This window comes from Coregonus clupeaformis, chromosome 31, assembly GCF_020615455.1.
Source record: "Coregonus clupeaformis isolate EN_2021a chromosome 31, ASM2061545v1, whole genome shotgun sequence".
Classification (NCBI taxonomy): Eukaryota; Metazoa; Chordata; class Actinopteri; order Salmoniformes; family Salmonidae; genus Coregonus; species Coregonus clupeaformis.
In genome coordinates this window covers 29,311,649-29,339,074 of record NC_059222.1, presented here as the reverse complement: position 1 = coordinate 29,339,074, position 27,426 = coordinate 29,311,649, and the positions used below count along the sequence as shown (strand labels likewise).

Sequence of the window (27,426 nt, the reverse complement as noted above, 5' to 3'; positions counted from 1 at the left end):
GATTCTTGAGAATGAGGAATGTTTGGAGTTTTCCAATACTGCCAATTGTTGTATATCCTCAAAGCATCTGCAGTAGCCTTGGGCTGTACAGAGATACGATGCGAACACAAGCCACAAGCCCAAAAACGTGCATATATTTACATGCCAGTATATAGCCACAAACAAGGGCTGGCACACACACACAAACACATAGGCACGAACAAACATACACACTCGCTCTCTTTCATACACACACAGAGCAGAGGGTACCTCCTAGTAATGAGGGATTGCAAAAATAGTAGCAAGGTACGCACCGTCTCTGTTTACTTTGCCTCTCCATCTCTCTCTCTCTCCCTCCCTCCCTCCCTCCCACCCTGCTTTCCCGCTCTCTCCCATCCAGTCCTTCCTGCCCTTCTCCATCCCTCTACCCACCCCCTCATCTCTTCCCTCTCTCTCTCTCCCTCCATCCCTCTCTCACTCTCTTCCAATGTGATCTCTCTCTCCCACCCTATCCTGTCCAGTCAGCAGATGCAGTTCCAGAGGAACAGAGGTGTGACTGATGGTGGAAGTGTCTGTTTCCTATTATTCACTCATAAAAACCTTTACTGTACTCATATTTATATATACCCAGAGTCACTTTCCTTCATAGGTCACTACCAATAATTACAATGATGAAGGACTGGTGAATGTGTACTTTCAGACCATGCAAAAGCTGTTGGGGTACATTTCCCCCTAAAGATTTGATAAAAGGCTCTAGTACACATACATGGTTATGACTCAGCAAATATGAGCTCTTCACAAGCTATCATCATCTGTTTAACAATGGCTCCCAATGGAGAGTGGAGCAGCCAGCTAACGCCTGTTGCCCAAGACATTTGAGGCTGAGAAGGAGAAGAGGAGAGAGTTCTCAACCCTGTGAGATCACTCAGCCAATGACGGGCGGTTAGGGGGCCCAGGCCTCTCTCTCAGGGTGTGAGAAATACAGCCAGGGAGAAACATCTCACACACACACACAGTCACACACGCTCACTTAGTAATTACTACTGTAAGACTCTGTCTAGCAGATGCAAGTGTACAGTGGAAAGACTAACAGTGAGATGAGAGAGGGAGGTGAGACGGCGAGAGCGAGAGAGAGAGAGAGTTCTGCTTTGGGCTGTAGAGTAATGGGGCAGTAGCAGACATCTTTATTTGGTTTAGGGCTATTGTGGGAGCCTGAAGCCACATTCCCAGATGCACACACACACACACACACACACACACACACAGAAACTAGACACATACAGTCACAATGAGAGAGAAACACAGGCTATGAGACATAAGGAAGCAGACAATAGCAGACAGTGTGTAGTGAGTGCTAGGGTGCTCCCTACGTGCAACAAAGCCTGTTTTGTGCTTCCTCTGCCCCTACCAGTTTATGTGGATTGCACAAGACCTGTAACATGCCTTGTAACAGCCCTGTATTTCTCTCTATCCCTCCTCCGGTCTCCTTCTCTAGCCTTACAAATACAACTTTAACTGATAACACAGTGGGAGTGACGTCAGACACAATTGAGTTAGTGCAGCATGTTGAATGGCTTTACTGACTGCTAAGGTCATCATGTACAGTGGAAGATCATATCTTGTATTCACTCATTTGTAATTTGACAAAGCAAACAAATAAATACAGACACTTGATAACTCTACTTGAATAAACATCCCAGGTAGAAAGGAGATAACATCAACTTCATGTAACTACACAATACCTATACCCTACTAACTCATTTCCTTTAAAGACAAGGGAAATCCACATCTGCAGCTACCATGTACAGCTGAGTAAACAAACAGTCTGGTTGTTATTCAAAGTAGTCACAGAGTAACTACGACATCATATTGAATAAATACAGATTATATGCAATTTAGTGGAAAGTGTTGTCCAGTTAACTGACTATGTGTTTACCACAGGTATGACGTCAGCATTGGGAGTGGTGGTTAGAGAGTTGTAGAGTTTTCCCAAGTTCCAGGCAGGGAAGCACCTGGCAGTGTGGTGTGTAGGGGGGCAGTAGGTCTCAGCAGCTCCCTGACCCTCACATTCCTCTACAGGGGGATTATGCCATCCTAAATGACCATCTACCTACCCCCTGTGTGAGGAGCCCAGAGTCCTAACACTGCACTAGTCCCCTAGTCCAGTTACAACCACATATACAGTTTCATAACACAGTTGACTAAACCACTGAGGGAAGACTTGAGAGAGGGTAAGTTCCCTTGTGGAAAAAACATATGAATTCCACGTGATCACATGTGAAGTGTTCCAAAAACACATGTTTTCATGTGATCCCCTTTTAGTTGAATAAGCTCAGATCAGTTGGTTAATTCAGTATATTGTCTGGTTTCATTTAATTATTTCCTCATTTTAAAGTTTAACATTAAAACACAACTCACTTTAAAAACATACGCCATATGGAGATTAAGTTGGATGACTATTACACATTTAAATAATATCCCTTCAAAAAAATGTAAAAATGTTTTTTTAACACTTCACATGTGATCTCATGTTTTCACATGTGTAGTTTCATGTTATCACATGTTGCTTTACTTGTTGTCACATGTTATGACATTAACATCACATAAGATTCCATGCCTCATTTCAACAGTAGAAAAAGGTCTGCCTCATATTGCTGTTAGTAGATGTGAAAACCTCAACAAGTAAAATGACTTAGTCAATGTTTGGGAGTCACTGTGAACTCTCTAGCCTAGTCTCTACAGATGGTCCCTCTTGGGCCCATCTGTAGAGTTAGAGTTACACATCCATCCACGGCCCACGTTAATATTTCAGGAGTAACGGGGGCGTCCTGATTAGTTATGGGAGTGGTGCCCCAGTAACGCTGACCATGCCCAGCTGTCATCTAGACTAGAACTGTGGTCTCCATGCCCACACAGTACAGAATATAGTAGGCCTCATTGCCTCACCATGCCAGCTCCCTCAGTCACGCCAGTGCTGATAATCACACTAGACTGTGTTTGGGTTGGAGATTAGGGCGAGTGTGTGTGTGACAGTGGGCTACTAAGGAGAGATTAAATCAACATGCCCTTCCATAGCAACTAATGGAATAATCAAATAATAATATCATAGCATGGACACCACAAAACCCAGTATGTTACACTATGACCTATAGTTTAATCTGATTTGATTGGAACAGAGGGTAGCTAGAATACATAAGATGTATAGGAAATGAGCTAAAGACATTTACAGTAAGTTGTGAGCTACTTCAAGACGATTAGGCAAAGGAAAGTGACATCACACCAAAGTGCTATTTAGTTTAGCATGGAGACTAAATTGTTTTCTGGTAATAGTCAGTCATTGCCAACTCACCAACGGGGTAAATGGCTGTAGCTAACTATTATCCACAAAAACTCATTCTTCGAACCAATCAAATTCTTTGTCCCTTGGACAGCCATTTCCATTGGGTGAAATCTGTCATCAACGGTGTGTCTGATTGGTCCATTCATTTAGATTCTACAGCTTTCACTTCCTTTGTCCTTTTTTCCTCATCTCTTCCTCATTAAGCTCCACCTCAATTAGTTTGCCACTAATCAGCAATCACTTGACTTGATCATTCAATGGCATGATCCATGATTCACTGTGCCCTGTTCCGCTTCTGTTCATCAATTAGGTTGTCATGACCACCAGAGTCATATCGGTATATAAAACCATATAGACAATGGGTAGACTCATTTACTGATATAGAAAAATGCTAATTTCAGCATTTTACTGATAGAGAAGTTAGGGGTGGGTCACCTCTTTAACCAGACTATCCTAAATATCTCATTACATTATAAATTATATAACCACATTTCCTCTTTATCTTGGTCAATCAGCGAGCTTTGAAAATAAACGAAAGAAGGAGGACATGAAACAGTTCCTCAATCAAACACAGCTGTCATCCCTCACTCAGTGATCACTGCTATAGTAACATGAAATGTATAGCTTATTATCACCGTCCCCTTTAATGTATCTGAAAGTAGCCTCCAGGGCCCAATTATATTACACATTCTCCAGCTTCCATAACAATAACACAAATATACAAGTTAAAGTTATTTAAAAAATAAAGTTATGAACATCTCATCATAAAATCTGATGAACGCCTTCTGTGTTGTATTTATTTGTTAAAATAAAGGCAGTATCTATCTATACAAGGAGGTTCCTGGGGACTGTATGGATCTGAGGGTCTGTCAAGACGAGCACAGGCCTGATGACAGGTTTTCTGTTGAATGATTCATCAAAGTGTGAAGAAGAAAAATAAGAAGAATAGACTGTTTGGAGAACAAAGCGTTGTCTGCTGAAGATGACAATGGAGCGTGTCTCAGACGGAGATCAAAGAACCGCACTGTAAACTACACAAGCGGTGAAAACACACATTCCCCTGATTGTGTCGTTGAATACACCTTGGTCTGAATTTATGATTTATATGACTGTATTTCTAGGTGTGTTTTCCTCTTTTTTGAATTAATGTAGGACAGCCTGGCTACTTTGATTGGTTGACTAGAATAAGGAAGTTGTTATTGTGGTTCTTTCATTCAGATCCATATGCAAGAGCCAAGTCAGCATTAGTAGCATCATTTGCTAACTCATTCGGAAGAACTTCCTGTTTCTATACACCTCTACAGTGAGGGAAAAAAGTATTTGATCCCCTGCTGATTTTGTACGTTTGCCCACTGACAAAGAAATGATCAGTCTATAATTTTAATGGTAGGTTTATTTGAACAGTGAGAGACAGAATAACAACAAAAAAATCCAGAAAAACGCATGTCAAACATTTTATAAACTGATTTGCATTTTAAATGAGGGAAAAAAGTATTTGACCCCTCTGCAAAACATGACTTAGTACTTGGTGGCAAAACCCTTGTTGGCAATCACAGAGGTCAGACGTTTCTTGTAGTTGGCCACCAGGTTTGCACACATCTCAGGAGGGATTTTGTCCCACTCCTCTTTGCAGATCTTCTCCAAGTCATTAAGGTTTTGAGGCTGACGTTTGGCAACTCGAACCTTCAGCTCCCTCCACAGATTTTATATGGGATTAAGGTCTGGAGACTGGTTAGGCCACTCCAGGACCTTAATGTGCTTCTTCTTGAGCCACTCCTTTGTTGCCTTGGCCGTGTGTTTTGGGTCATTGTCATGCTGGAATACCCATCCACGACCCATTTTCAATGCCCTGGCTGAGGGAAGGAGGTTCTCACCCAAGATTTGACGGTACATGGCCCTGTCCATCGTCCCTTTGATGCAGTGAAGTTGTCCTGTCTCCTTAGCAGAAAAATACCCCCAAAGCATAATGTTTCCACCTCCATGTTTGACAGTGGGGATGGTGTTCTTGGGGTCATAGGCAGCATTCCTCCTCCTCCAAACACGGCGAGTTGAGTTGATGCCAAAGAGCTCCATTTTGGTCTCATCTGACCACAACACTTTCACCCAGTTCTCCTCTGAATCATTCAGATGTTCATTGGCAAACTTCAGACTGGCATGTACAGTGGGGGAAAAAAATATTTAGTCAGCCACCAATTGTGCATGTTCTCCCATTTAAAAAGATGAGAGAGGCCTGTAATTATCATCATAGGTACACGTCAACTATGACAGACAAAATGAGAAAAAAAATTCCAGAAAATGACATTGTAGGATTTTTTATGAATTTATTTGCAAATTATGGTGGAAAATAAGTATTTGGTCAATAACAAAAGTTTCTCAATACTTTGTTATATACCCTTTGTTGGCAATGACACAGGTCAAACGTTTTCTGTAAGTCTTCACAAGGTTTTCACACACTGTTGCTGGTATTTTGGCCCATTCCTCCATGCAGATCTCCTCTAGAGCAGTGATGTTTTGGGGCTGTCGCTGGGCAACACGGACTTTCAACTACCTCCAAAGATTTTCTATGGGATTGAGATCTGGAGACTGGCTAGGCCACTCCAGGACCTTGAAATGCTTCTTACGAAGCCACTCCTTCGTTGCCCGGGCGGTGTGTTTGAGATCATTGTCATGCTGAAAGACCCAGCCACGTTTCATCTTCAATGCCCTTGCTGATGGAAGGAGGTTTTCACTCAAAATCTCACGATACATGGCCCCATTCATTCCTTCCTTTACACGGATCAGTCGTCCTGGTCCCTTTGCAGAAAAACAGCCCCAAAGCATAATGTTTCCACCCCCATGCTTCACAGTAGGTATGGTGTTCTTTGGATGCAACTCAGCATTCTTTGTCCTCCAAACACGACGAGTTGAGTTTTTACCAAAAAGTTATATTTTGGTTTCATCTGACCATATGACATTCTCCCAATCCTCTTCTGGATCATCCAAATGCACTCTAGCAAACTTCAGACGGGCCTGGACATGTACTGGCTTAAGCAGGGGGACACGTCTTGCACTGCAGGATTTGAGTCCCTGGCGGCGTAGTGTGTTACTGATGGTAGGCTTTGTTACTTTGGTCCCAGCTCTCTGCAGGTCATTCACTAGGTCCCCCCGTGTGGTTCTGGGATTTTTGCTCACCGTTCTTGTGATCATTTTGACCCCACGGGGTGAGATCTTGCGTGGAGCCCCAGATCGAGGGAGATTATCAGTGGTCTTGTATGTCTTCCATCCTCATGAAAATGCAAATCAATTTATAACATTTCTGACATGTGTTTTTCTGGATTTTTGTGTTGTTATTCTGTCTCTCACTGTTCAAATAAACCTACCATTAAAATTATAGACTGATCATTTCTTTGTCAGTGGGCAAACTTACAAAATCAGCAGGGGATCAAATACTTTTTTCCCTCACTGTATCTCTGTGTTTTTTAAATAAATGCTTTCATGCTATTCAGAGATATTGCTCAATACTTATTGCTGATGGTAACTACTGATGCACAGTCATATAGACTACATGTTCCTTTACAGTAATGCTCTGGACCAGTCCCTGCATTACTAGAGGTGAAACGTATCTGATTTTACAAGTGAATAGAGTTTCCTTCTCATCCAGTTCTTAGTGAGGTGGTGGAACGGGTAGAGGGGGTGATGGTGCAACACACATCCTTAAGCCTGAGCCAATGTACGTACAGTGGCTTGCGAAAGTATTTATCCCCCTTCGCATTTTTCCTATTTTGTTGCCTTACAACCTGGAATTAAACTTGATTTTTGGGGGGTTTGTCTCATTTGATTTACACAACATGCCTACCACTTTGAAGATGCAAAATATTTTTTTGTGTGAAACAAACAAGAAATAAGACAAAAAAAAACAGAAAACTTGAGCGTGCATAACTATTCACTATAACTATTGAGGTCTGGGCTTTGACTAGGCCATTCCAAGACATTTAAATGTTTCCCCTTAAACCACTCGAGTGTTGCTTTAGCAGTATGCTTAGGGTCATTGTCCTGCTGGAAGGTGAACCTCCGTCCCAGTCTCAAATCTCTGGAAGACTGAAACAGGTTTCCATCAAGAATTTTCCTGTATTTAGCACCATCCATCATTCCTTCAATTCTGTCCAGTTTCCCAGTCCCTGCCAATGAAAAAGATCCCCACAGCATGATGCTGCCACCACCATGCTTCACTGTGGGGATGGTGTTCTCTGGGTGATGAGAGGTGTTGGGTTTGCGCCAGACATAGCGTTTTCCTTGATGGCCAAAAAGCTCAACTTTAGTCTCATCTGACCAGAGTACTTTCTTCCATATGTTTGGGGAGTCTCCCACATGCCTTTTGGCGAACACCAAACGTGTTTGCTTATTTTTTTCTTTAAGCAATGGCTTTTTTCTGGCCACTCTTCCGTAAAGCCCAGCTCAAAGTGGTCCTATGGACAGATACTCCAATCTCCGCTGTGGAGCTTTTCAGCTCCTTCGGGGTTATCTTTGGTCTCTTTGTTGCCTCTCTGATTAATAATATAATATGCCATTTAGCAGACGCTTTTATCCAAAGCGACTTACAGTCATGTGTGCATACATTTTTACGTATGTTAATGCCCTCCTTGCCTGGTCCGTGAGTTTTGGTGAGCAGCCCTCTCTTGGCAGGTTTGTTGTGGTGCCATATTCTTTAAAAAATGTTATAATGGATTTAATGGTGCTCCGTGGGATGTTCAAAGTTTCGGATATTTTTCAATAACCCAACCCTGATCTGTACTTCTCCACAACTTTGTCCCTGACCTGTTTGGAGAGCTCCTTGGTCTTCATGGTGCCGCTTGCTTGGTGGTGCCCCTTGCTTAGTGGTGTTGCAGACTCTGGGGCCTTTTCGAACAGGTGTATACATACTGAGATCATGTGACAGATCATGTGACACTTAGATTGCACACAGGTGGACTTTATTTAATTAATTATGTGACTTCTGAAGGTATTTGGTTGCACCAGATCTTATTTAGGGGCTTCATAGCAAAGGGGATGAATACATATGCACGCACCCCTTTTCCGTTATTTATTTTGTAGAATTTTTTGAAACAAGTTATTTTTTTCATTTCACTTCACCAATTTGGACTATTTTGTGTATGTCCATTTTATGAACATACACAAAATAGTGGCGAGTGGCGCAGCGGTCTAAGGCACTGCATCTCAGTGCTTGAGGCGTCACTACAGACCCCCTGGTTCGATTTCAGGCTGTATCACAACCGGCCGTGATTGGGAGTCCCATAGGGCGGCGCACAATTGGCTCAGCGTCGTCCGGGTTTGGCCGGTGTAGGCCGTCATTGTAAATAAGAATTTGTTCTTAACTGACTTGCTTAGTTAAATAAAGGTTAAAAAAAAAAAAAAAAATCTATTTCAATTACAGGTTGTAATGCAACAAACTAGGAAAGACGCCAAGGGGGATGAATACTTTTGCAAGGCACTGTAACTAACTATTCAAGTAATTTCCTTCAATGCAGCCTCCACCTGTTACACACCAAGTATCAGTTCATGTCAGAGCTGCTTCCCACTTCTCCTTATCTGTAAAAATAGAGATGTACACTACTGTACCAAATACTGTATCAAGTACAAACTCATCCCATCTCTGCCTAATTCCAAGCCTTCCTGTATGTACATGTACAACCTCTATCAAGAGATCTGAGCCTTTATGGATGTTCACATGCTCTGGAACTACAGGGTCACCCCTTCAAGTGCTACACAACTACATCAAGCTGGTATTTTGAATGACAGATTGAGGTGTGTTGAGTACCAGCTGCCTCGGCCAGCCAACCAGCCCACACCCTACAGATCTACTCCCATCTGCCCATCTCAATTTGCCAAGAGTTGATAAAACAACATGTAATTTGCTGTGTGTTGTCTTGTCACTTTTGGTTAAAACCTGATTCAAGACAGTCCTTTGCTAATGATTTCCATGCCCTTCTGTGAACCCTATGTTCACCTGCATATCGCACAAGCGAGTGTTTGTGCGTGCTTGTGACCTTGCTGTGACAGAGCAGTGTGTTTCCTCAGTAATCTGCCCTGTGCACTCATGCAGACAGACAGACACACACACAGGCAGGAGACCTGAGAATTTCAATGGAATGTGTCAGGAATGAGGAAGTGTGGTGGAGGCCTCAGTGAGACAGAGTGTGTAGTAGAGTGGACAGGGGTGGGGAGGCTAGCTCTCAAGCTGATAAACACCCATAGGAAAACTGTTTAAAATCCTAACCAGCCATGGGTGTGAATGTGGGGTTATGAGGGTGTGAGAGTGGACATATGTATTTATCACAATGTCAAAATATCTAAATGTGTTATTGATGTGTAAAGACATCTGTTGACTCTTTATGATTACTTTATTTCATTGGGTAATATAGTATGTATCATAATGACTCTGACTACTTCATTTAATTGGGTCATAGTAAGTATACACTACTCAAAACTCAACAAAGAGAGAGGTGAAATATATAAAAAATTGTTTATTTTGTTGCTATTTGTTTCCCCATTGACATGGCACCATTTATTGATCTGAGAGTGGACATTCAGACTTACCTCTAAGACCTGAACATAACTTGCTGGGAACCATCCCCTGACTCCATCCAGCTCTCCTTCCCACCAGCCGCCAGGCAACGGCTGAACTATCTTTATGATTTCTCCCACTTCAAAAGTCAAACCCTGCTGATGTTGGTCCCCGCTGAAGGAGTATAAACTTTTGCAGTATGATCCAGACATCGTTATCTTCTCCGGTATAACGTCGGGTCCGCGCGTAGATTTACACAGACTGATCCCCCTCCTCGAGATTCACTTGGCTTTTTCAGAGTAGAATTTTCAGTGTAGATTTTTTTGTCAAACTTGTAATGTTGATTAGTTAGCGCATCAATGACAACAATCCAACATGTTGCGAATCTGGTTAAAGTACTTTTTGAGTGAATGAAAAAGTGTCCCTTGTCAATAGAATCCTGTAGCGCAGATGCGTTCTGAGCGTGTGTATATGGTGGCTTCTCCGCTTGTGTGAACTCCCTTTAGCAAAGTCCACAGTCAAGTCTGTGCTCCTTCAATTCCTCTTGCGCTTTGGTATGAGAAAACTCGGTACTCGCATCCGTTTTTTTGCACATGAGTTATGTTGTGGGGATTAGGAATCAATTAGCAACTTTCACCAAGGCTGGGCCTCTTGAAATGTAATGGACTTTGTGAATTGAATCACTTCTCCGAGACGTGATTGTTTATGAAGGTTTGACAACGCGACCGTGTAAAGTAATGTGACGTTGCCATAACATGTGAACTGTTGAAAAGGAGCTCCACGTATCAATTATATGCACGTTCAATGAATGTAGGCTAATGAATGCAGCTACGTAGTCCTACTTTTGGAATTTGTGCCACAATTTATTTTGCAATTAAACTTAGTGAAGATCTCACAATCATGGTAGGTGAGCCTATGCTCGTTGTAACATAGAGTATAGCCATATTTATTAGGTCGAAAATAATCTTAGAGTCGCAATCTTGAAGTGAAGGCAAACTAGAGAATACAACGGGTGTTAACCACAAGGCGGCGCCAATACACTTTTACATTTACATTTTAGTCATTTAGCAGACGCTCTTATCCAGAGCGATTTACAGTTAGTGAGTGCATACATTTTCATACTGCCCCCCCCGTGGGAAACGAACCCACAACCCTGGCGTTGCAAGCGCCATGCTCTACCAACTGAGCTACAGGGGACTTCAGGTAGAAATGCATTATTCTTTCCAAAGGAATTTATATCATAGGTCTACACACATAAACCCATATTATATTAGTTTAATAATACAGCATACAGTAAGCCAAGCATGCATAGTACATAAGTCATTCAAAACTCCTATTTTAGGAGTCTTCTGAGTCATATCTTCTCTTGTCTTCACTATTCTTTGCTCTGTTTGAAAAAATAAAGGTTTGATATCATTCACTACCTATGAATACTGTGGCATTACTAAACAACATTTTCTATAAAGGTATAATTTCAAACAAACCTTTGAGCCCATGTCTCTGCTCTTGGCTCTCATCTTGTTGACCTGGGACTCAGCAAGATCAGCCCTCTCAGATGCCTCCTCCAGATCATGTTGCACTTTCCTGCACTTAGTCAGGTGGGTGTTAGCCTGCTCTTCCTGTGGAGAAGTTCAGCATCAACAAGGTTAACATCATAATTAAATAAATATGCAGCCATTTTGAATTGGGTTATAGATGACAAATAATTATTTTTCTTACAGCTTCCTCAGCCTGGCGTTTGAATGCCTTTACTTTCAGCTGCAGCTTGTCCACCAGGTCCTGGAGTCTGAATACATTCTTCTTGTCCTCCTCTGCCTGGAAAATATTGTTATTATTACCATTTTGTCTTCATCCACCTACCCCACATCATCGTCATCGTAACCATCATTATCATTAAACTACTGTAGTAGTAGTCGTAGTGGTAATATCAATGCAATATGGTAATCCTCTACCTGGTAGGAGAGTTCCTTCACTCTCCTCTCATATTTCCTGACTCCTTTGATGGCATCAACTCCCCTCCTCTGCTCAGCCTCCAGTTCTCCCTCCAACTCTCGCACCTGCAACCCAGAGGGTCAAAGGTTGGAATCTCACTCTTTCAAATATATTTGTTTAATTAATATGCACTTCATTTGAAAAATCAATTTGAAATTCAGATGCAGAGTTATTATAGACCTAGAGATTTTCCTACCCCTGTACTCAGTCAGCACCTCCTCTGGATTTAATCAATTTGAGAGCGAAGCATTTGCATATCAAAATAAAATAGCTGTTATTGACTCACCCTGGTCTCCAGTTTTTGGAGTTGCTTCTTGCCTCCCTTCATGGCCAAGTTCTCAGCCTCGTCCAGACGGACCTGCAGGTCCTTGACCGTGACCTCCAGGTTTTTCCTCATCCTCTCCAGATGAGCGCTGGTGTCCTGCTCCTTCTTCAGCTCCTCAGCCATCATGGCTGCCTGCATTAGCACACAGAGAACAAGGACAAACAGGATTCAAAGAGCGATGTCTATGACAGGGGTTCACAGTGTACTCAGTGAAACCTCTGGTTGTCACTCACGTCTGTTATGGCCTTCTTGGCTTTCTCCTCTGCATTCCTGGCCTCCTGGACAGAATCCTCAACCTCAGCCTGGAGTTGGGTGAGGTCAGCATCCATCTTCTTTTTGGTGCTTATCAGGTTGATGTTCTGAAACAGAAGTTCTTAAACTTGAGAAGTTCTTCCTGACTTGACCGATGGGAATAGATAAGGCCTCAACTGTAATTTACATGATTATATTTCCTTAGAGATATAAGCCACTGACACTAACCTGGGAATGCAGCAGCCCCACTCTCTCACAGGCTTCAGTCAGCTCCTGCTCGGCCATCTTGCGGCTCCTCTCTGTCTGCTCCAGGGCAGCCCTCAGCTCCTCCACCTCGGCCTGCATCAGGGAGCTCCTGCGCTCCACCATGGCTGCCTGCTCCCTCAGCTCCTCCTGGCTACGCAGAGCCTCATCCAGGTGCAGCTGGGCATCCTGACAAACCAGTCACAACCATGTCTTGATTAGTTCTATGAAGCTGCAACTGAAGTGCAGCAAGGAAGTAGAGGTGTGGATCCTACTTCTAACACCAATTCAGCGAAGTTGGGGGATAGTGGTACTACCATGCTCTGTTATGATGCCACACATTACCCTGCTCCAAAATTTACCCCCTGGCTGTTTGCATTAAAAGAGACCCATACCTTAAGTTGTCCCTGGACATTCCTCAGCTGTTTCTGGGCCTCAGCAGACTGCCGGTTGACATGGCTCAGCTGGACTTCCATCTCGTTAAGGTCAGCCTCCATTTTGCGTTTGAACCTGAGAGCATCATTCCTGCCCCTGACCTCAGCATCCAGAGTGCTCTGCATGGACTCGATCACCCTCTGGCTGTTGCGTTTTAGCTTCTCCATCTCCTCATCCTTCTCCACCAGCTTCCTGTCCACTTCGCCTTTGACCTGGGCCAGCTCCAGGTGTACACGTAGGATCTTTGATTCCTCGTGCTCCAGAGAAGCCTGAGGGAGATAAGGGTGGTGATTGAAGAGCACATGCATTGAAGTGTACATGTAACTATAAAGAATACAACCTACCAAGTTTCATGCGCAGAACTGAACCACACCAACTTTACTCATCTACAGTATTGTTGAAACACAGTACCTCTGCTTCCTCAAGAGCTGTCTGGATCTCTGCTTTCTCAGTCTCTATAATCTTCTTAACCTTCTCCACTTCATGGATGCTCTTCCCAGTCTCACCAACCTGATCACTCAGGTCTTTGATCTCCTCTGGTGATCAAATAGAAAAACAGAGATTTGGTCTATATTTTTATCAGTTGCCTTTGCCTATAGGATACTTTTTAAAGTCAAAGAATGCCAAAGCTACATTCTAAGCCATACGCTGCAGGATCTTGTTCTCTCTCTTCATGGTCTCCAGCTGGTCCAGACATTCCTCATAAGAATTCTTCATTTTGAAGAGCTCAGTGCTCATAGCACGAGACCCTTTCTGGGAACCTTCCAGCTCAGCCTGACTCTCCTCATACTTCTGCTTCCATTCAGCCAAAATCTGAGGAGACAAAACGTTTGTTACCAAGAAATAGACTTCTCAACTTAAAACGATTTGATTCCTCTCCAAGTAATTTAATACCTTGTCAAAGTTATTTTGCCTCTTGTCCAGGTTAGCAGCCCAGGCATTATTTTTCTCCTGATCAATCATCAGGTCCTCCACCTCTCCCTGCAGCCTCTGCTTGCTCTTCTCCAGAGAAGAACACTTAGCATTCACAGCCTCAATCGTCTCTTCAGCATCCTGAAGACGCAGGGCAAGCTTCTTCCTATTAGATAAGTTCAAAGTTATAGACAGCCATAGATAAAGAGATTTCAGCAAATTCTGTTTGATATTAAGAAATAGAATGGCCTCCATATTGGTATCAACAGTTCCAAAAAACACTGTATGCAAATCAGAATATCTTTGCAATGAAATGTTTGGTGACTAATCGTACTTGGCCTCCTCCAGCTCTTCTGTTCTCTGGATGGCATCAGACTCGTATTTGGTTCTCCACTGAGCCACCTCTCCATTGGCCTTGGACATGCCACGCTGCAGCTCTGCCTTGGCCTCCTGCTCCTCCTCGAACTGCTCCCTCAGCAGGTCACAGTCATGGCGGGACGATTGGAGGGCATGGGCTAGGGCATTCTTGGCCTGCAAACACATCCAGTAAAGGGAAATGTTTAGTATAATAATATAATAATATGCCATTTAGCAGACGCTTTTATCCAAAGCGACTTACAGTCATGTGTGCATACATTTTTAGGTATGGGTGGTCCCGGGGATAGAATCCACTACCCTGGCGTTACAAGTGCCATGCTCTACCAATTGAGCTACAGAGGACCACAGTATACAGTGGGGGAAAAAAGTATTTAGTCAGCCACCAATTGTGCAAGTTCTCCCACTTAAAAAGATGAGAGAGGCCTGTAATTTTCATCATAGGTACACGTCAACTATGACAGACAAATTGAGAAAAAAAATTCCAGAAAATCACATTGTAGGATTTTTAATGAATTTATTTGCAAATTATGGTGGAAAATAAGTATTTGGTCACCTACAAACAAGCAAGATTTCTGGCTCTCACAGACCTGTAACTTCTTCTTTAAGAGGCTCCTCTGTCCTCCACTCGTTACCTGTATTAATGGCACCTGTTTGAACTTGTTATCAGTATAAAAGACACCTGTCCACAACCTCAAACAGTCACACTCCAAACTCCACTATGGCCAAGACCAAAGAGCTGTCAAAGGACACCAGAAACAAAATTGTAGACCTGCACCAGGCTGGGAAGACTGAATCTGCAATAGGTAAGCAGCTTGGTTTGAAGAAATCAACTGTGGGAGCAATTATTAGGAAATGGAAGACATATAAGACCACTGATAATCTCCCTCGATCTGGGGCTCCACGCAAGATCTCACCCCGTGGGGTCAAAATGATCACAAGAACGGTGAGCAGAAATCCCAGAACCACACGGGGGGACCTAGTGAATGACCTGCAGAGAGCTGGGACCAAAGTAACAAAGCCTACCATCAGTAACACACTACGCCGCCAGGGACTCAAATCCTGCAGTGCCAGATGTGTCCCCCTGCTTAAGCCAGTACATGTCCAGGCCCGTCTGAAGTTTGCTAGAGTGCATTTGGATGATCCAGAAGAGGATTGGGAGAATGTCATATGGTCAGATGAAACCAAAATATAACTTTTTGGTAAAAACTCAACTCGTCGTGTTTGGAGGACAAAGAATGCTGAGTTGCATCCAAAGAACACCATACCTACTGTGAAGCATGGGGGTGGAAACATCATGCTTTGGGGCTGGTTTTCTGCAAAGGGACCAGGACGACTGATCCGTGTAAAGGAAAGAATGAATGGGGCCATGTATCGTGAGATTTTGAGTGAAAACCTCCTTCCATCAGCAAGGGCATTGAAGATGAAACGTGGCTGGGTCTTTCAGCATGACAATGATCCCAGGAGTGGCTTCGTAAGAAGCATTTCAAGGTCCTGGAGTAGCCAGTCTCCAGGTCTCAACCCCATAGAAAATCTTTGGAGGGAGTTGAAAGTCTGTGTTGCCCAGCGACAGCCCCAAAACATCACTGCTCTAGAGGAGATCTGCATGGAGGAATGGGCCAAAATACCAGCAACAGTGTGTGAAAACCTTGTGAAGACTTACAGAAAACGTTTGACCTGTGTCATTGCCAACAAAGGGTATATAACAAAGTATTGAGAAACTTTTGTTATTGACCAAAAACTCATTTTCCACCATAATTTGCAAATAAATTCATAAAAAATCCTACAATGTGATTTTCTGGATTTTTTTCTTCTCATTTTGTCCTGATGAAAATTACAGGCCTCTCTCATCTTTTTAAGTGGGAGAACTTGCACAATTGGTGGCTGACTAAATACTTTTTTTCCCCACTGTATGTGTCTTAATGTTTTTTTGACTTGATGCGGACATTTCAATCAGTTGTGTTTCTGTACCTTAACCTCCTCTTCAGCCAGCCTCTTCAGTTCTTCCACCTGCGAAGTCAAAGCCTGTTTGCTTCTGGTCAGCTGAGATACCAGCGATTCTCTCTCCTCTAGCTGACGAGAAAGCTCACCATTCTCTGTTTGGAATCTTGCTTTTTGGACAGTGATGTCAGTGACGTTTCGCTGACTTTCATCGCTTTTGGCCTTTAGCTCGCTGATTTGGTCTTCAAGGCTTCGGCACATTTTCTCCAGGTTACTCTGCCAGAACAAAACATTCTTTATAACCACAAATATAGGTTTGAAAATGCTCAATACATCATGTTAACTTGTCAACTTACCTTCAATTTGGACACCAACTCCATGTTGCTGACCAGGTCGCTGATCTCCATTTTGTATTCTCCCTTCTCCTTCTCCAGCTTCTGCTTGACGCGCTGCAGGTTGTCGATGTGCTCTCCCATCTCGGCCATACTGTCTGCATGTTTCTTACGCAGGGCAGCAGAAGTAACCTCATGGTGCAGAGTTGACTCCTCCAGGTCTCTTCTCAGTTTCTGAAACTCGGCCTCTCGCTTCTTGTTCATCTCGATCTGAGCAATGGTGGCTCCACCAGCTTCCTCAAGCCTCTCACTGATCTCCTCAAGTTCCCTGGTGAGATCAGACCTCTGTTTCTCCACCTTAGCCCTAGCAGCACGTTCAGCCTCAATCTCCTCTTCCAGCTCCTCAATACGGGCCTGGAAGAAACAGAACAGTTGATAAAAAAATCATTGGACGCATTGTCGGCATTTGCACTACATGTCAATATCATTGCTTGAAACATTTGTTGCATTTTGATACCTGATGTTCCTTGAGTTTCTTCTGCAACTGGGCACCAAGGGCTTGCTCATCCTCAATTTTCCCAACAAGATGACAGATTTCAAAGTCTTTCCTATAAAGTTAAACATTAATTGAAAGTTATTGAAATTTGGATAAAACTTGATCCAGTAGAATGTATACAGAATGTAAGTAGTATTTCATCTTACTTCTTCAGCTTTTCATCCGTTTGCTGTTTTTCATTCTCCAGATCCATTATGGATTCCTGGGCATGTTTTAAATCTCCCTCAAACTTCTTCCTGGATCTCTCAAGGTCCATGGAATGTTTATTCTCTTGTTCAAGAGAGCCCTCTAGCTGTAACATCACATGGAAGAATTTTAAGAATATACCAAGGTTAGGACGTCATGACATACAGTAGGCCTATGATGTACTGGACTTGTCAAACTCACGTCGTCCACTTGCTGTTCCAGCTTGGCCTTGGCTTTAGTCAGAGTGTTGACTTTGTCTTCCTCTGCCTGGAGATCATCTAAGACTTGCTGGTGGGCTTCTTGGAGGGCTTTCTTCTCCTTGGATACTTTAACAATGGTTTCGTCCAGTGTTGACACCTCTTCAGTCAAGTTTTTCACCTGTTCACACAAACACAAAAGTTAATAGTTCTCATACTGATAAAATAAATAGCTTCAATGTATACTTTATGCTGGGGAAGTTGCTTTAACCTTGTTTTCAGTTGCATGTTTCTCTTTCTCCACTTTAACCAGGGTGAGCTCCAGATCATCAATGTCCTTTTTTAACTCAAAACACTCATCCTCCAGCTTCCTCTTCTTGGCAGTCAGCTCAGCGTTTATCTCCTCCTCTTCCTCCAGCCTCTCACTCAGCTCTTTAGCTTTGGCCTCCAGCTGGATCTTGTTCTTGACGAAACTCTCACATCTCTCCTCTGCATCTGAAAGGTTCTCACTTTCCTACAGAATCATTTTCAAAACATGTTTAAATCAAATATTATATTTATTTTTCATCAAAATTAGGGTTGCTAAGGGGGGAATGTTACTGGTAACTTTCACAATTTACCAGTAAACTACCAGAATTTTGGAAACTTTAAAGGATTACAGCTCATTTTTATAACATGTAAAATATATAAAATTATAAAATAAGATGTTTTAAATATGAAAAATAGAATGACAGAGCTGTAAAACATTATCCTAAATATAACCCATCAACTTACTGAATACCGTCGGTGTTTAATATGAGGGTTTCAACATAAAATAACCTTTATATTTTTACATGCTTTTATTTATTTTACAATGTCAATATAGCTTTGTTGTAAATGTTTTGGGGCCTAACTGGAGAATAACATACCGAAGCTACTTGTAACTGAAGATCGTTCTTCTCCTGCAGAAGCGTGACCATTTTCTCCTCTAGTTCCTTCTTCTTGGCTTCAGCCTTGGCCAGGTTCTCCTTGCACTTCGCAAACTCTTCCTTCATTGTGACCATTTCCTTCTCTGTCTCAGCACTTTTCAGCAGGGGCTTGATCTTGAAGTACAGCTTCATCCATGGCCAGTGTTTCACGTTCATGAAGGAGCGGATGTTGTACTGGACGATGAAGATAGATTCTCTGTGCAAAGAATAAGAGGCTATTACATCATCCCCATGGTCAGAAAAATGAAATATTATAGCTTTACAGATAATTAGTCAAGCAGATCAGTCCTACTGAGTCAATTGAACAGTCTTACCTTCGCTCCATCATCTTTTTGAACTCCTTCCTCATGACGAAGCCTCTGCAGAGTGCTTGAGTCATTGTAACCAAAGCTGCCAGCTTCTCGTCTCTCATCTCCTCCAGAGTTCCCAGCAGCCCAGCCTTAAAAAACACCTGAGAGACAAGAGGACATAGTTGGGCCGTAGAATAGGATTTAGATTAAATGCTAATGTTAACATTGTGGTTTGTGATTGTGAAAAAAATTGGCCTCCTCTTACCTTGGTGTGCCCAAATTTGTACTGAGTGTGGTCCACATCAATTGACCCCAAGAGCCTCTCTGAAGCTTTCTTGTTGTCAATGAACTGGCCATCGGGGATAACACTGGCATTCAAGACTTTGTATCTGTTACAAACATGAAAGATATATGCATTAGGTATGTCATATTTTTTCAAAGGATTTAAATGCATAGCATTTTTGGTGAACTACTATGGATGATTGTATACCTTTGCTTGAAATCACCATACAGGATTCTGCTCGGGAAACCTTTTCTGCAGATTCTGATACCTTCTAACACACCATTACACCTCAGCTGGTGGATCACCAAGGCATTCTCCATGAGACCTAAGATGTTCAAGATTTTAGCTGCATTTTTTCTGAAGAGAATGATTGTTAACTGCTACAGTGAGCTCCAACAGTATTGGGACAGTGACACATTTTTTGTTGTTTTAGCTCTGTACTCCAGCACTTTGGATTTGAAATGATAAGGTTATAAGGTTAAAGTGCAGACTGTTAGCTTTAATTTGATGTTATTTTCATCCATATCGGATGAACCGTTTAGAAATTACAGCACTTTTATTTTTTACATAGTCCCCCTATTTTAGGGTACCAAAAGTATTGGGACAAATTCACTTATATGTGTATTCAAGTAGTCCAAAGTTTAGTATTTGGTCCCATATTCCTAGCATGTAATGATATTTGTGCATCTGTAACTTTCTCACTCATTATTATTCACAATTCATTCAGGATTATCCGTAATCCTTTTAGAATGCACATTCATGTAGAAGTGTTTAGAAACATATTCTATTCTTATTTACAATAAAACAACAACAAAAATTCACTGTCCCAATACTTTTGGAGCTCACTGCATTTCGTACTTACACTCAATAACCAATGCTTTAGTTTTACCTGGAGTCTTTGACTCGTTGGGAATCAAGCAGCGCACAAAGTGAGGATGAGTGCATCTAAGGTTTGTCATCAGCTTGCCCAAGTTCTCCTGTGGGATGAAAGTAATGTGTTTGAGTGAAAAGTTTGAGTCTCAATACCTCGTTTGTAGTCAGTATTTTCACTACTTGATGAATCCCCCTACCCTAAACAAGGCAGACACTGTTTGGAAAGAGCCACCTTTCTTCTTGGCACCTTTCTTGCTAAGATCTGTCAATGAAACAAGCAAGGGTTGTGTGAATATCTAAAACATAATGTTGTGTAAACAAGACCATGTTTAAGAGGTAAAGTTATAGATCCCATACCATCGGCTTGTGTAAAGCTTGCATATAGGAGAGACAGCAGTTTAACTGCAGACTTCTGATACAGCTGGACCACAGACTCGTTCAGCGGGTCCTTGTTCTTGTCCAGCCATCCACAGATGTTGTAGTCTACAGTTCCGGCATAGTGCACCAAGGAGAAGTGGGCCTCGGCCTTGCCTTTGGCAGACTTGGGCTTCTGAAAGCAGCCAGTCTTTCCCAAATGCTGGTCGTACAGCTTGCTCTTGAAGGTGGTGTCTGAAGCCTTGGGGAACATGCACTCCTCTTCAAGGATGGAAAAGATGCCCATTGGCTGTTGTAGAATGAGGTTGATAAGAGGTTGATACGAGATACAACAGTAGTGTAAATTCTTCTCATATGACATTAACAATTCCCATTACACTTACCTTCTCAATGAGCTCAATGCAGGCAGCCAAGTCCATTCCAAAGTCTATGAACTCCCACTCGATTCCCTCTTTCTTGTACTCCTCTTGTTCCAGCACAAACATGTGGTGGTTGAAAAACTGCTGCAGTTTCTCGTTGGTGAAGTTGATACACAGCTGCTCCAGACTGTTGTACTGTAGAAAGTATTTGATTGACATACTGTATTTCAATATTGCAGAGACTGTATCATTAGATGAAGTACAGCGCTGACGACATTCAATACTTACATCAAATATCTCAAACCCAGCGATGTCCAGGACACCAATGAAGAACTGCCTTGGCTGCTTGGTGTCCAACATCTGGTTGATGCGGATAACCATCCACAAGAACATCTTCTCATAGATCGATTTTGCCAGGGCCATAACTGAATTATGGACCTAAATGTGAAACAACAATACAACAGAATTGTAATAATCATAATGGACTGATTGATATGAATTTTTCGGTAATATTAAATAGATATGGTGTTTCACCTGCTGGACTGTCTGTCCCTTGGTGACATATTCATTTCCAACCTTCACTCTGGGGTAGCAGAGAGCTTTTAGCAGGTCTGCAGAGTTCAGGCCCAGGAGGTAGGCAACTTTGTCAGCCACTAAAACAATGACAGCAGCAGTAGAATAATTTTACATCTCTATTACGTAAAGTTGACCACCCTCAAGGGACCATCTGTGAGATGAGTCACATGTTGTATTTTTAATTTCAGATTAAGTATATATACAGTGAGGGAAAAAAGTGTTTGATCCCCTGCTGATTTTGTACGTTTGCCCACTGACAAAGAAATGATCAGCCTATAATTTTAATGGTAGGTTTATTTGAACAGTGAGAGACAGAATAACAACAAAAAAATCAAGAAAAACGCATGTCAAAAATGTTATAAATTGATTTGCATTTTAATGAGGGAAATAAGTATTTGACCCCTCTGCAAAACATGACTTAGTACTTGGTGGCAAAACCCTTGTTGGCAATCACAGAGGTCAGATGTTTCTTGTAGTTGGCCACCAGGTTTGCACACATCTCAGGAGGGATTTTGTCCCACTCCTCTTTGCAGATCTTCTCCAAGTCATTAAGGTTTCGAGGCTGATGTTTGGCAACTCAAACCTTCAGCTCCCTCCACAGATTTTATATGGGATTAAGGTCTGGAGACTGGTTAGGCCACTCCAGGACCTTAATGTGCTTCTTCTTGAGCCACTCCTTTGTTGCCTTGGCCGTGAGTTTTGGGTCATTGTCATGCTGGAATATCCATCCACGACCCATTTTCAATGCCCTGGCTGAGGGAAGAAGGATCTCACCCAAGATTTGACGGTACATAGCCCTGTCCATCGTCCCTTCGATGCGGTGAAGTTGTCCTGTCCCCTTAGCAGAAAAACACCCCCAAAGCATAATGTTTCCACCTCCATATTTGACGGTGGGGATGGTGTTCTTGGGGTCATAGGCAGCATTCCTCCTCCTCCAAACACGGCGAGTTGAGTTGATGCCAAAGAGCTCCATTTTGGTCTCATCTGACCACAACACTTTCACCCAGTTTTCCTCTGAATCATTCAGATGTTCATTGGCAAACTTCAGACGGGCCTGTATATGTGCTTTCTTGAGCAGGGGGACCTTGCGGGCACTGCAGGATTTCAGTCCTTCACGGAGTAGTGTGTTACCAATTGTTTTCTTGGTGACTATGGTCCCAGCTGCCTTGAGATCATTGACAAGATCCTCCCGTGTAGTTCTGGGCTGATTCCTCACCATTCTCATGATCATTGCAACTCCACGAGGTGAGATCTTGCATGGAGCCCCAGGCCGAGGGAGATTGACAGTTCTTTTGTGTTTCTTCCATTTGCGAATAATCGCACCAACTGTCGTCACCTTCTCACCAAGCTGCTTGGCGATGGTCTTGTAGCCCATTCCAGCCTTGTGTAGGTCTACAATCTTGTCCCTGACATCCTTGGAGAGCTCTTTGGTCTTGGCCATGGTGGAGAGTTTGGAATCTGATTGCTTGCTTCTGTGGACAGGTGTCTTTTATACAGGTAACAAACTGAGATTAGAAGCACTCCCTTTAAGAGTGTGCTCCTAATCTCAGCTCGTTACCTGAATAAAAGACACATGGGAGCCAGAAATCTTTCTGATTGAGAGGGTGTCAAATACTTATTTCCCTCATTAAATGCAAATCAATTTATAACATTTTTGACATTTTCTGGATTTTTTTGTTGTTATTCTGTCTCTCACTGTTCAAATAAACCTACCATTAAAATTATAGACTGATCATTTCTTTGTCTGTGGGCAAACGTACAAAATCAGCAGGGGATCAAATACTTTTCCCCCTCACTGTACAGTATATTCATATTATGTATACATATTCAAAACCCATGTTTACCCTCAGTGCCGTCTGGCTCTGCTTGCTCCTCTCTCTGCTTCTGCTTGAACTTCATGTTCCCATGATGCATCACAGCACCTGTCAGCTTGAAGATGCCCATCTTTTCATCCAGCGTGAAGCCCAAGATATCAATAGCAGTCTAGTAGCCAAATAAATCAGATATAAGTAGATTCAATGTTAATAGAAGAGCAGGAATCTAAATATATACTATAAGCAGATTCCACATGATGTTGTATTATGCTAATCGCATTATGATACATGTGCAAACATGATTTGTCAAGTTATTGATCAAATCAAGAAGACCTACATCGGTGGCGACCAGTTCATCTTTGTCTACGATGCTGGTCACAGTGATCTGCCCCTGACTGATCATGGGGAAATCATATGGATTGGTTGTGATGAGCAGCATCTCTGTGGAGATCAATATAGTCATTAGTGATTTAGAATTCAATCTCAATACTCCGCTTCAATGTCAGGATGGACCATTGGGGATGCCATTAATCATGTGATCCTTACCTATCAGCTCTGGCTTGTGGTTGGTCATAACTTGATAGAAGATGTGATAACTTCTCTCATCAGCAAGCTGGAATGTCACTCTGGACTTTTCCAGCAAGTCTGGGGAAAGAGTCAAGAGTTGCAACGCCTTCCATAACCTCTAGTCTAGACCATGCACAGAAAAACACAGCGTAGACTCACATGTCTCAATATCAGCTGAGGCTAGCTTTCCAGTGGTTCCAAAATGAATCCTGATGAATTTACCCTGTTTGAAAGAGAATAATTTATGATTGCTGGTTTGAACTGTAACACGTCTTAAGAATTATATTAAAGATATCGGTAATATGCTCAACTTACAAATCGGGAGGAGTTGTCGTTCCTCACAGTTTTGGCATTACCATAGGCCTCCAGCAGGGGGTTGGCTGCAATTATTTGATCCTCCAGCGAGCCCTGTAGAATAATTGCTAACACTTTACTTCACAAACCACTATTTATCTGATTTTTACTTGTTAAAATGGCTATTACATACATTTGAACTAGGTTTTTGTCGGCTGGTACCAGCCTGGTATCACAGGGCCTCTGTCACGATCGTTTAAAGATTAGTGGAACCAAGGCGCAGCGTGATAAGCGTACATTTTTATTTAAGTACTGAACACGACAAAACAACAAACAAACGATACGTGAAGTCTTGAGGTTACACAAAACAAACCTATACAGAACAAGATCCCACACAGACTGGTGCCAAACGGCTGCCTAAGTATGGTCCCCAATCAGAGACAATGAGCTACAGCTGCCTCTGATTGGGAACCACCCTGGCCAACATAGATCTACACGATCTAGACACTAAACATAGAAAACTTAACATAACACGGAATATGAACACCCTGACTCAACAAATAAACGTCCCCTGAGTCAGGGCGTGACAGCCTCTCACCTGCATTTTGCCACTGGTAGATTCTTTCTTCCCAGACACTGCGATTGTCGCAAAGTACTGGATGACACGCTTAGTGTTCACAGTCTTCCCTGCACCAGATTCTCCACTGAGTTCAGATAAAGATACAAGGGTGGGAGAAGAATAAGATGCGTTGAGATAGGTAAGATAAGTGGTACTTGTGGTACAAAAATATGACGGTTTGTTAATATAGAATGCAACTTACGTGATAAGGACAGACTGGTTCTCTCTGTCTGTGAATACAAATATTTTTTGAAGGTTTAATGAAGGGATATATTGACATTATCAGGTAATTCTGCTGAATCAAGTTTTTCATTACAGCCAAATATCAACCTTACCAGTGAGCATGAACTGATATGCGTTGTCAGAGACAGAGAAGATATGAGGTGGGGCTTCCATGCGTTTCTTCCCTCTGTAGGCCACTACCACCTCCTGGTTGTAAACTGGTAACCACTTATAGGGGTTTACAGTGACACAGAACAGCCCAGAGTAGGTCTGAAACACAGTATGATGCGCATCATTAGTAACCAATTACTTTTGGCTCATCTCATTGATATTGTATTGGAGTGAATGATAAAGAATTGTATATACTATGAAGTGGTGTAAAGTACTTAAGTAAAAATACTTTAAAGTACTACTTAAGTAGTTTTTTGGTGTATCTGTGCTTTACTTTACTATTTATTATTTTAGCCAACTTTTACTTTTACTTCACTACATGCCTAAAGAAAATAATGTACTTTTTATCCCATACATTTTCTCTGACACCCAAAAGTACTCGTTACATTTTGACAGGAAAATGGTCCAATTCACGCACTTATCAAGAGAACATCCCTGGTCATCCCTACACAAATGCTTTGTTTGTAAATTATGTCTGAGTGTTGGAGTGTGCCCCTGGCTATCTGTAAATGTAAAAAATATATATATAATTGTGCCGTCTGGTTTACTTAATGTAAGGAATTTGAAATGATTTATACTTTTACTTTGATACTTAAGTATATTTTAGCAATTCCATTTACTTTTGATACTTAAGTATATTTAAAAAGAAATACTTTTAGACTTTTACTCAAGTAGTTTTTCACTGGGTGACTTTCACTTTTACTTGAGTCATTTTCTATTAAGGTATATTTACTTTTAATCTAGTATGACAATTGAGTACTTTTTCCACCACTGATACTACGTAATGTCAACCAGTCTAGACTCACGTAGATCATCCATGCTGCGTAACGCTCTTTGAGGTTATACAGCACAGTGGCCTCGTTGAGGTGGGTCATCATAGCCATGTCCTCAATCTTATCAAATTTAGGAGGATTCATTGGATACACGTCATCCTCTGTCACTGTTACACCCTTGGAAAGTTAGACATGAGAGTTATTAACATGTAGTACTACTTCTGTTAATTACTAACATATTGTATTAGTTATTATTACAACGTACACTGAGTATACAAAACATTGACCAGGTGAATCCAGGTCAAATCAAATCAAATTGTATTTGTCACATACACGTGTTTAGCAGATGTTATAGCGAGTGTAGCGAAATGCTTGTGCTTCTAGCTCCGACAGTGCAGTAATATCTAACAAGTAATATCTAGGTGAAAGCTATGATCCCTTATTGATGACACATTAAATCCACTTCAATCAGTGTAGATGAAGGGGAGGAGACAGGTTAAAGAAAGATTTTTAAACCTCGAGACAGTTGAGACATGGATTGTGTATGTGTGCCATTCAGAAGGTGAATGGGCAAGACAAAATATTTAAGTGCCTTTGAACGGGGTATGTTAGTAGGTGCCAGGCGCACCGGTTTGTGTCAACAACTGCAACGCTGCTGGGTTTTTCCACACTCAACAGTTTTGCGTGTGTATCAAAAATAGCCCACCACCCAAAGGACATCCAGCTAACTTGACCCAACTATGGGAAGCATTAGAGTCAACATGGGCCAGCATCCCTGTGGAACGCTTTAAACACCTTGTAGAGCCCATGCCCCGACAAATTGAGGCTGTTCTGAGGGCAAAAGGGGGGGTGCAACTCAATATTAGGAAGGTGTTCCTAATGTTTGGTATACTCAGTGTAGTAATACTGTCTATATGAATCACTTGTGGAGTCAAACACTCACTTGTCCACCAGTAATCTTTACAGTGACTTTGCCAGCGTCTCTCTTCTGGATGTTGCCTTTGCGGTACAGCTCTTTGCTGTCGGTCACATAGCAGGCTGTCTTGGCATCAAATGGGATGTTCTGAGCGGCAATCCTCTCTCTCTCTGGTTTCCGGAGGTATATGGCTGCCTCGCCGAAAATGGCCATCTCTGCGTCCGTACTCATGGCTGGGCTTTTACTGTGAAGAGAAAGCAGAGTTTCAAAATATGTCCAGAAAATTCACTTTCTCTGATGGAGAGACATCCAGTGACAGGAATCAATTAAAAAGACCAGCTGAGAGAGGACTGTAAAATAATGCATCTTCAACCTTACCCAAATCCAGACTCACTGAGAAAAGGTTGTTGTTTTGTTTCCCTCACCTGAGGAGAAATAGGAACCATTATTTTAAATTCATTCTTGAATTAAATCAAACATTTGAAAACATCTTAATGGAACCTTTTGTTGATAAAAAGCTTTAACATAGACAGTCAGTAGTGCACAAACCTCTATAGGAGAGTGTTACTCACCAGAGTTCTCCCTCATACGGATCCCTCAGTAATTAAAGGGACTTTTATTGAGTTAATTTGGTCCGCCCCTCAAATCCTTCACCTTGTTTTGGGAAAGTAAGCCACCCCCCTGATTAGTTCTCTGTCATCTCTCATTATGGAGCTTATT

General features: G+C 42.1%; 2 protein-coding genes across 2 annotated transcripts in view; both read right to left on the bottom strand.

The window, feature by feature from the left end:
• Window positions 1-10,573, bottom strand: part of gas7b (growth arrest-specific 7b) — a 51,632-nt gene extending 41,059 nt beyond the window's left edge. The window contains exon 1 of the mRNA XM_041858711.2: window positions 9,893-10,573. Coding sequence (XP_041714645.2) covers window positions 9,893-10,072 — 180 coding nt within the window. The 5' untranslated portion in view covers window positions 10,073-10,573. The remainder of the gene's footprint in view (window positions 1-9,892) is intronic.
• Window positions 10,574-11,033: 460 nt separating this feature from the next.
• On the bottom strand, window positions 11,034-27,126 carry LOC121547427 (myosin heavy chain, fast skeletal muscle-like). Its single transcript, XM_041858710.2, has 39 exons — window positions 27,085-27,126; window positions 26,734-26,950; window positions 25,824-25,967; window positions 24,960-25,116; window positions 24,827-24,854; window positions 24,604-24,709; window positions 24,027-24,119; window positions 23,871-23,934; window positions 23,691-23,789; window positions 23,482-23,585; window positions 23,175-23,313; window positions 21,289-21,407; window positions 21,043-21,192; window positions 20,779-20,949; window positions 20,378-20,684; window positions 20,218-20,282; window positions 20,037-20,124; window positions 19,355-19,472; window positions 19,130-19,253; window positions 18,889-19,025; window positions 18,515-18,770; window positions 17,878-18,120; window positions 17,611-17,787; window positions 17,370-17,515; window positions 17,185-17,275; window positions 16,692-17,081; window positions 16,366-16,611; window positions 14,354-14,550; window positions 14,002-14,185; window positions 13,755-13,920; window positions 13,519-13,643; window positions 13,068-13,376; window positions 12,658-12,861; window positions 12,411-12,536; window positions 12,139-12,309; window positions 11,813-11,917; window positions 11,580-11,675; window positions 11,345-11,479; window positions 11,034-11,247 (listed from the first exon to the last, which is right to left on the bottom strand). Exons 2-39 carry the CDS (start codon window positions 26,935-26,937, stop codon window positions 11,236-11,238), a joined length of 5,796 nt encoding a protein of 1,931 aa, XP_041714644.2. The 5' UTR covers window positions 26,938-26,950; window positions 27,085-27,126; the 3' UTR covers window positions 11,034-11,235.
• Between the last annotated feature and the right edge of the window lie 300 nt (window positions 27,127-27,426).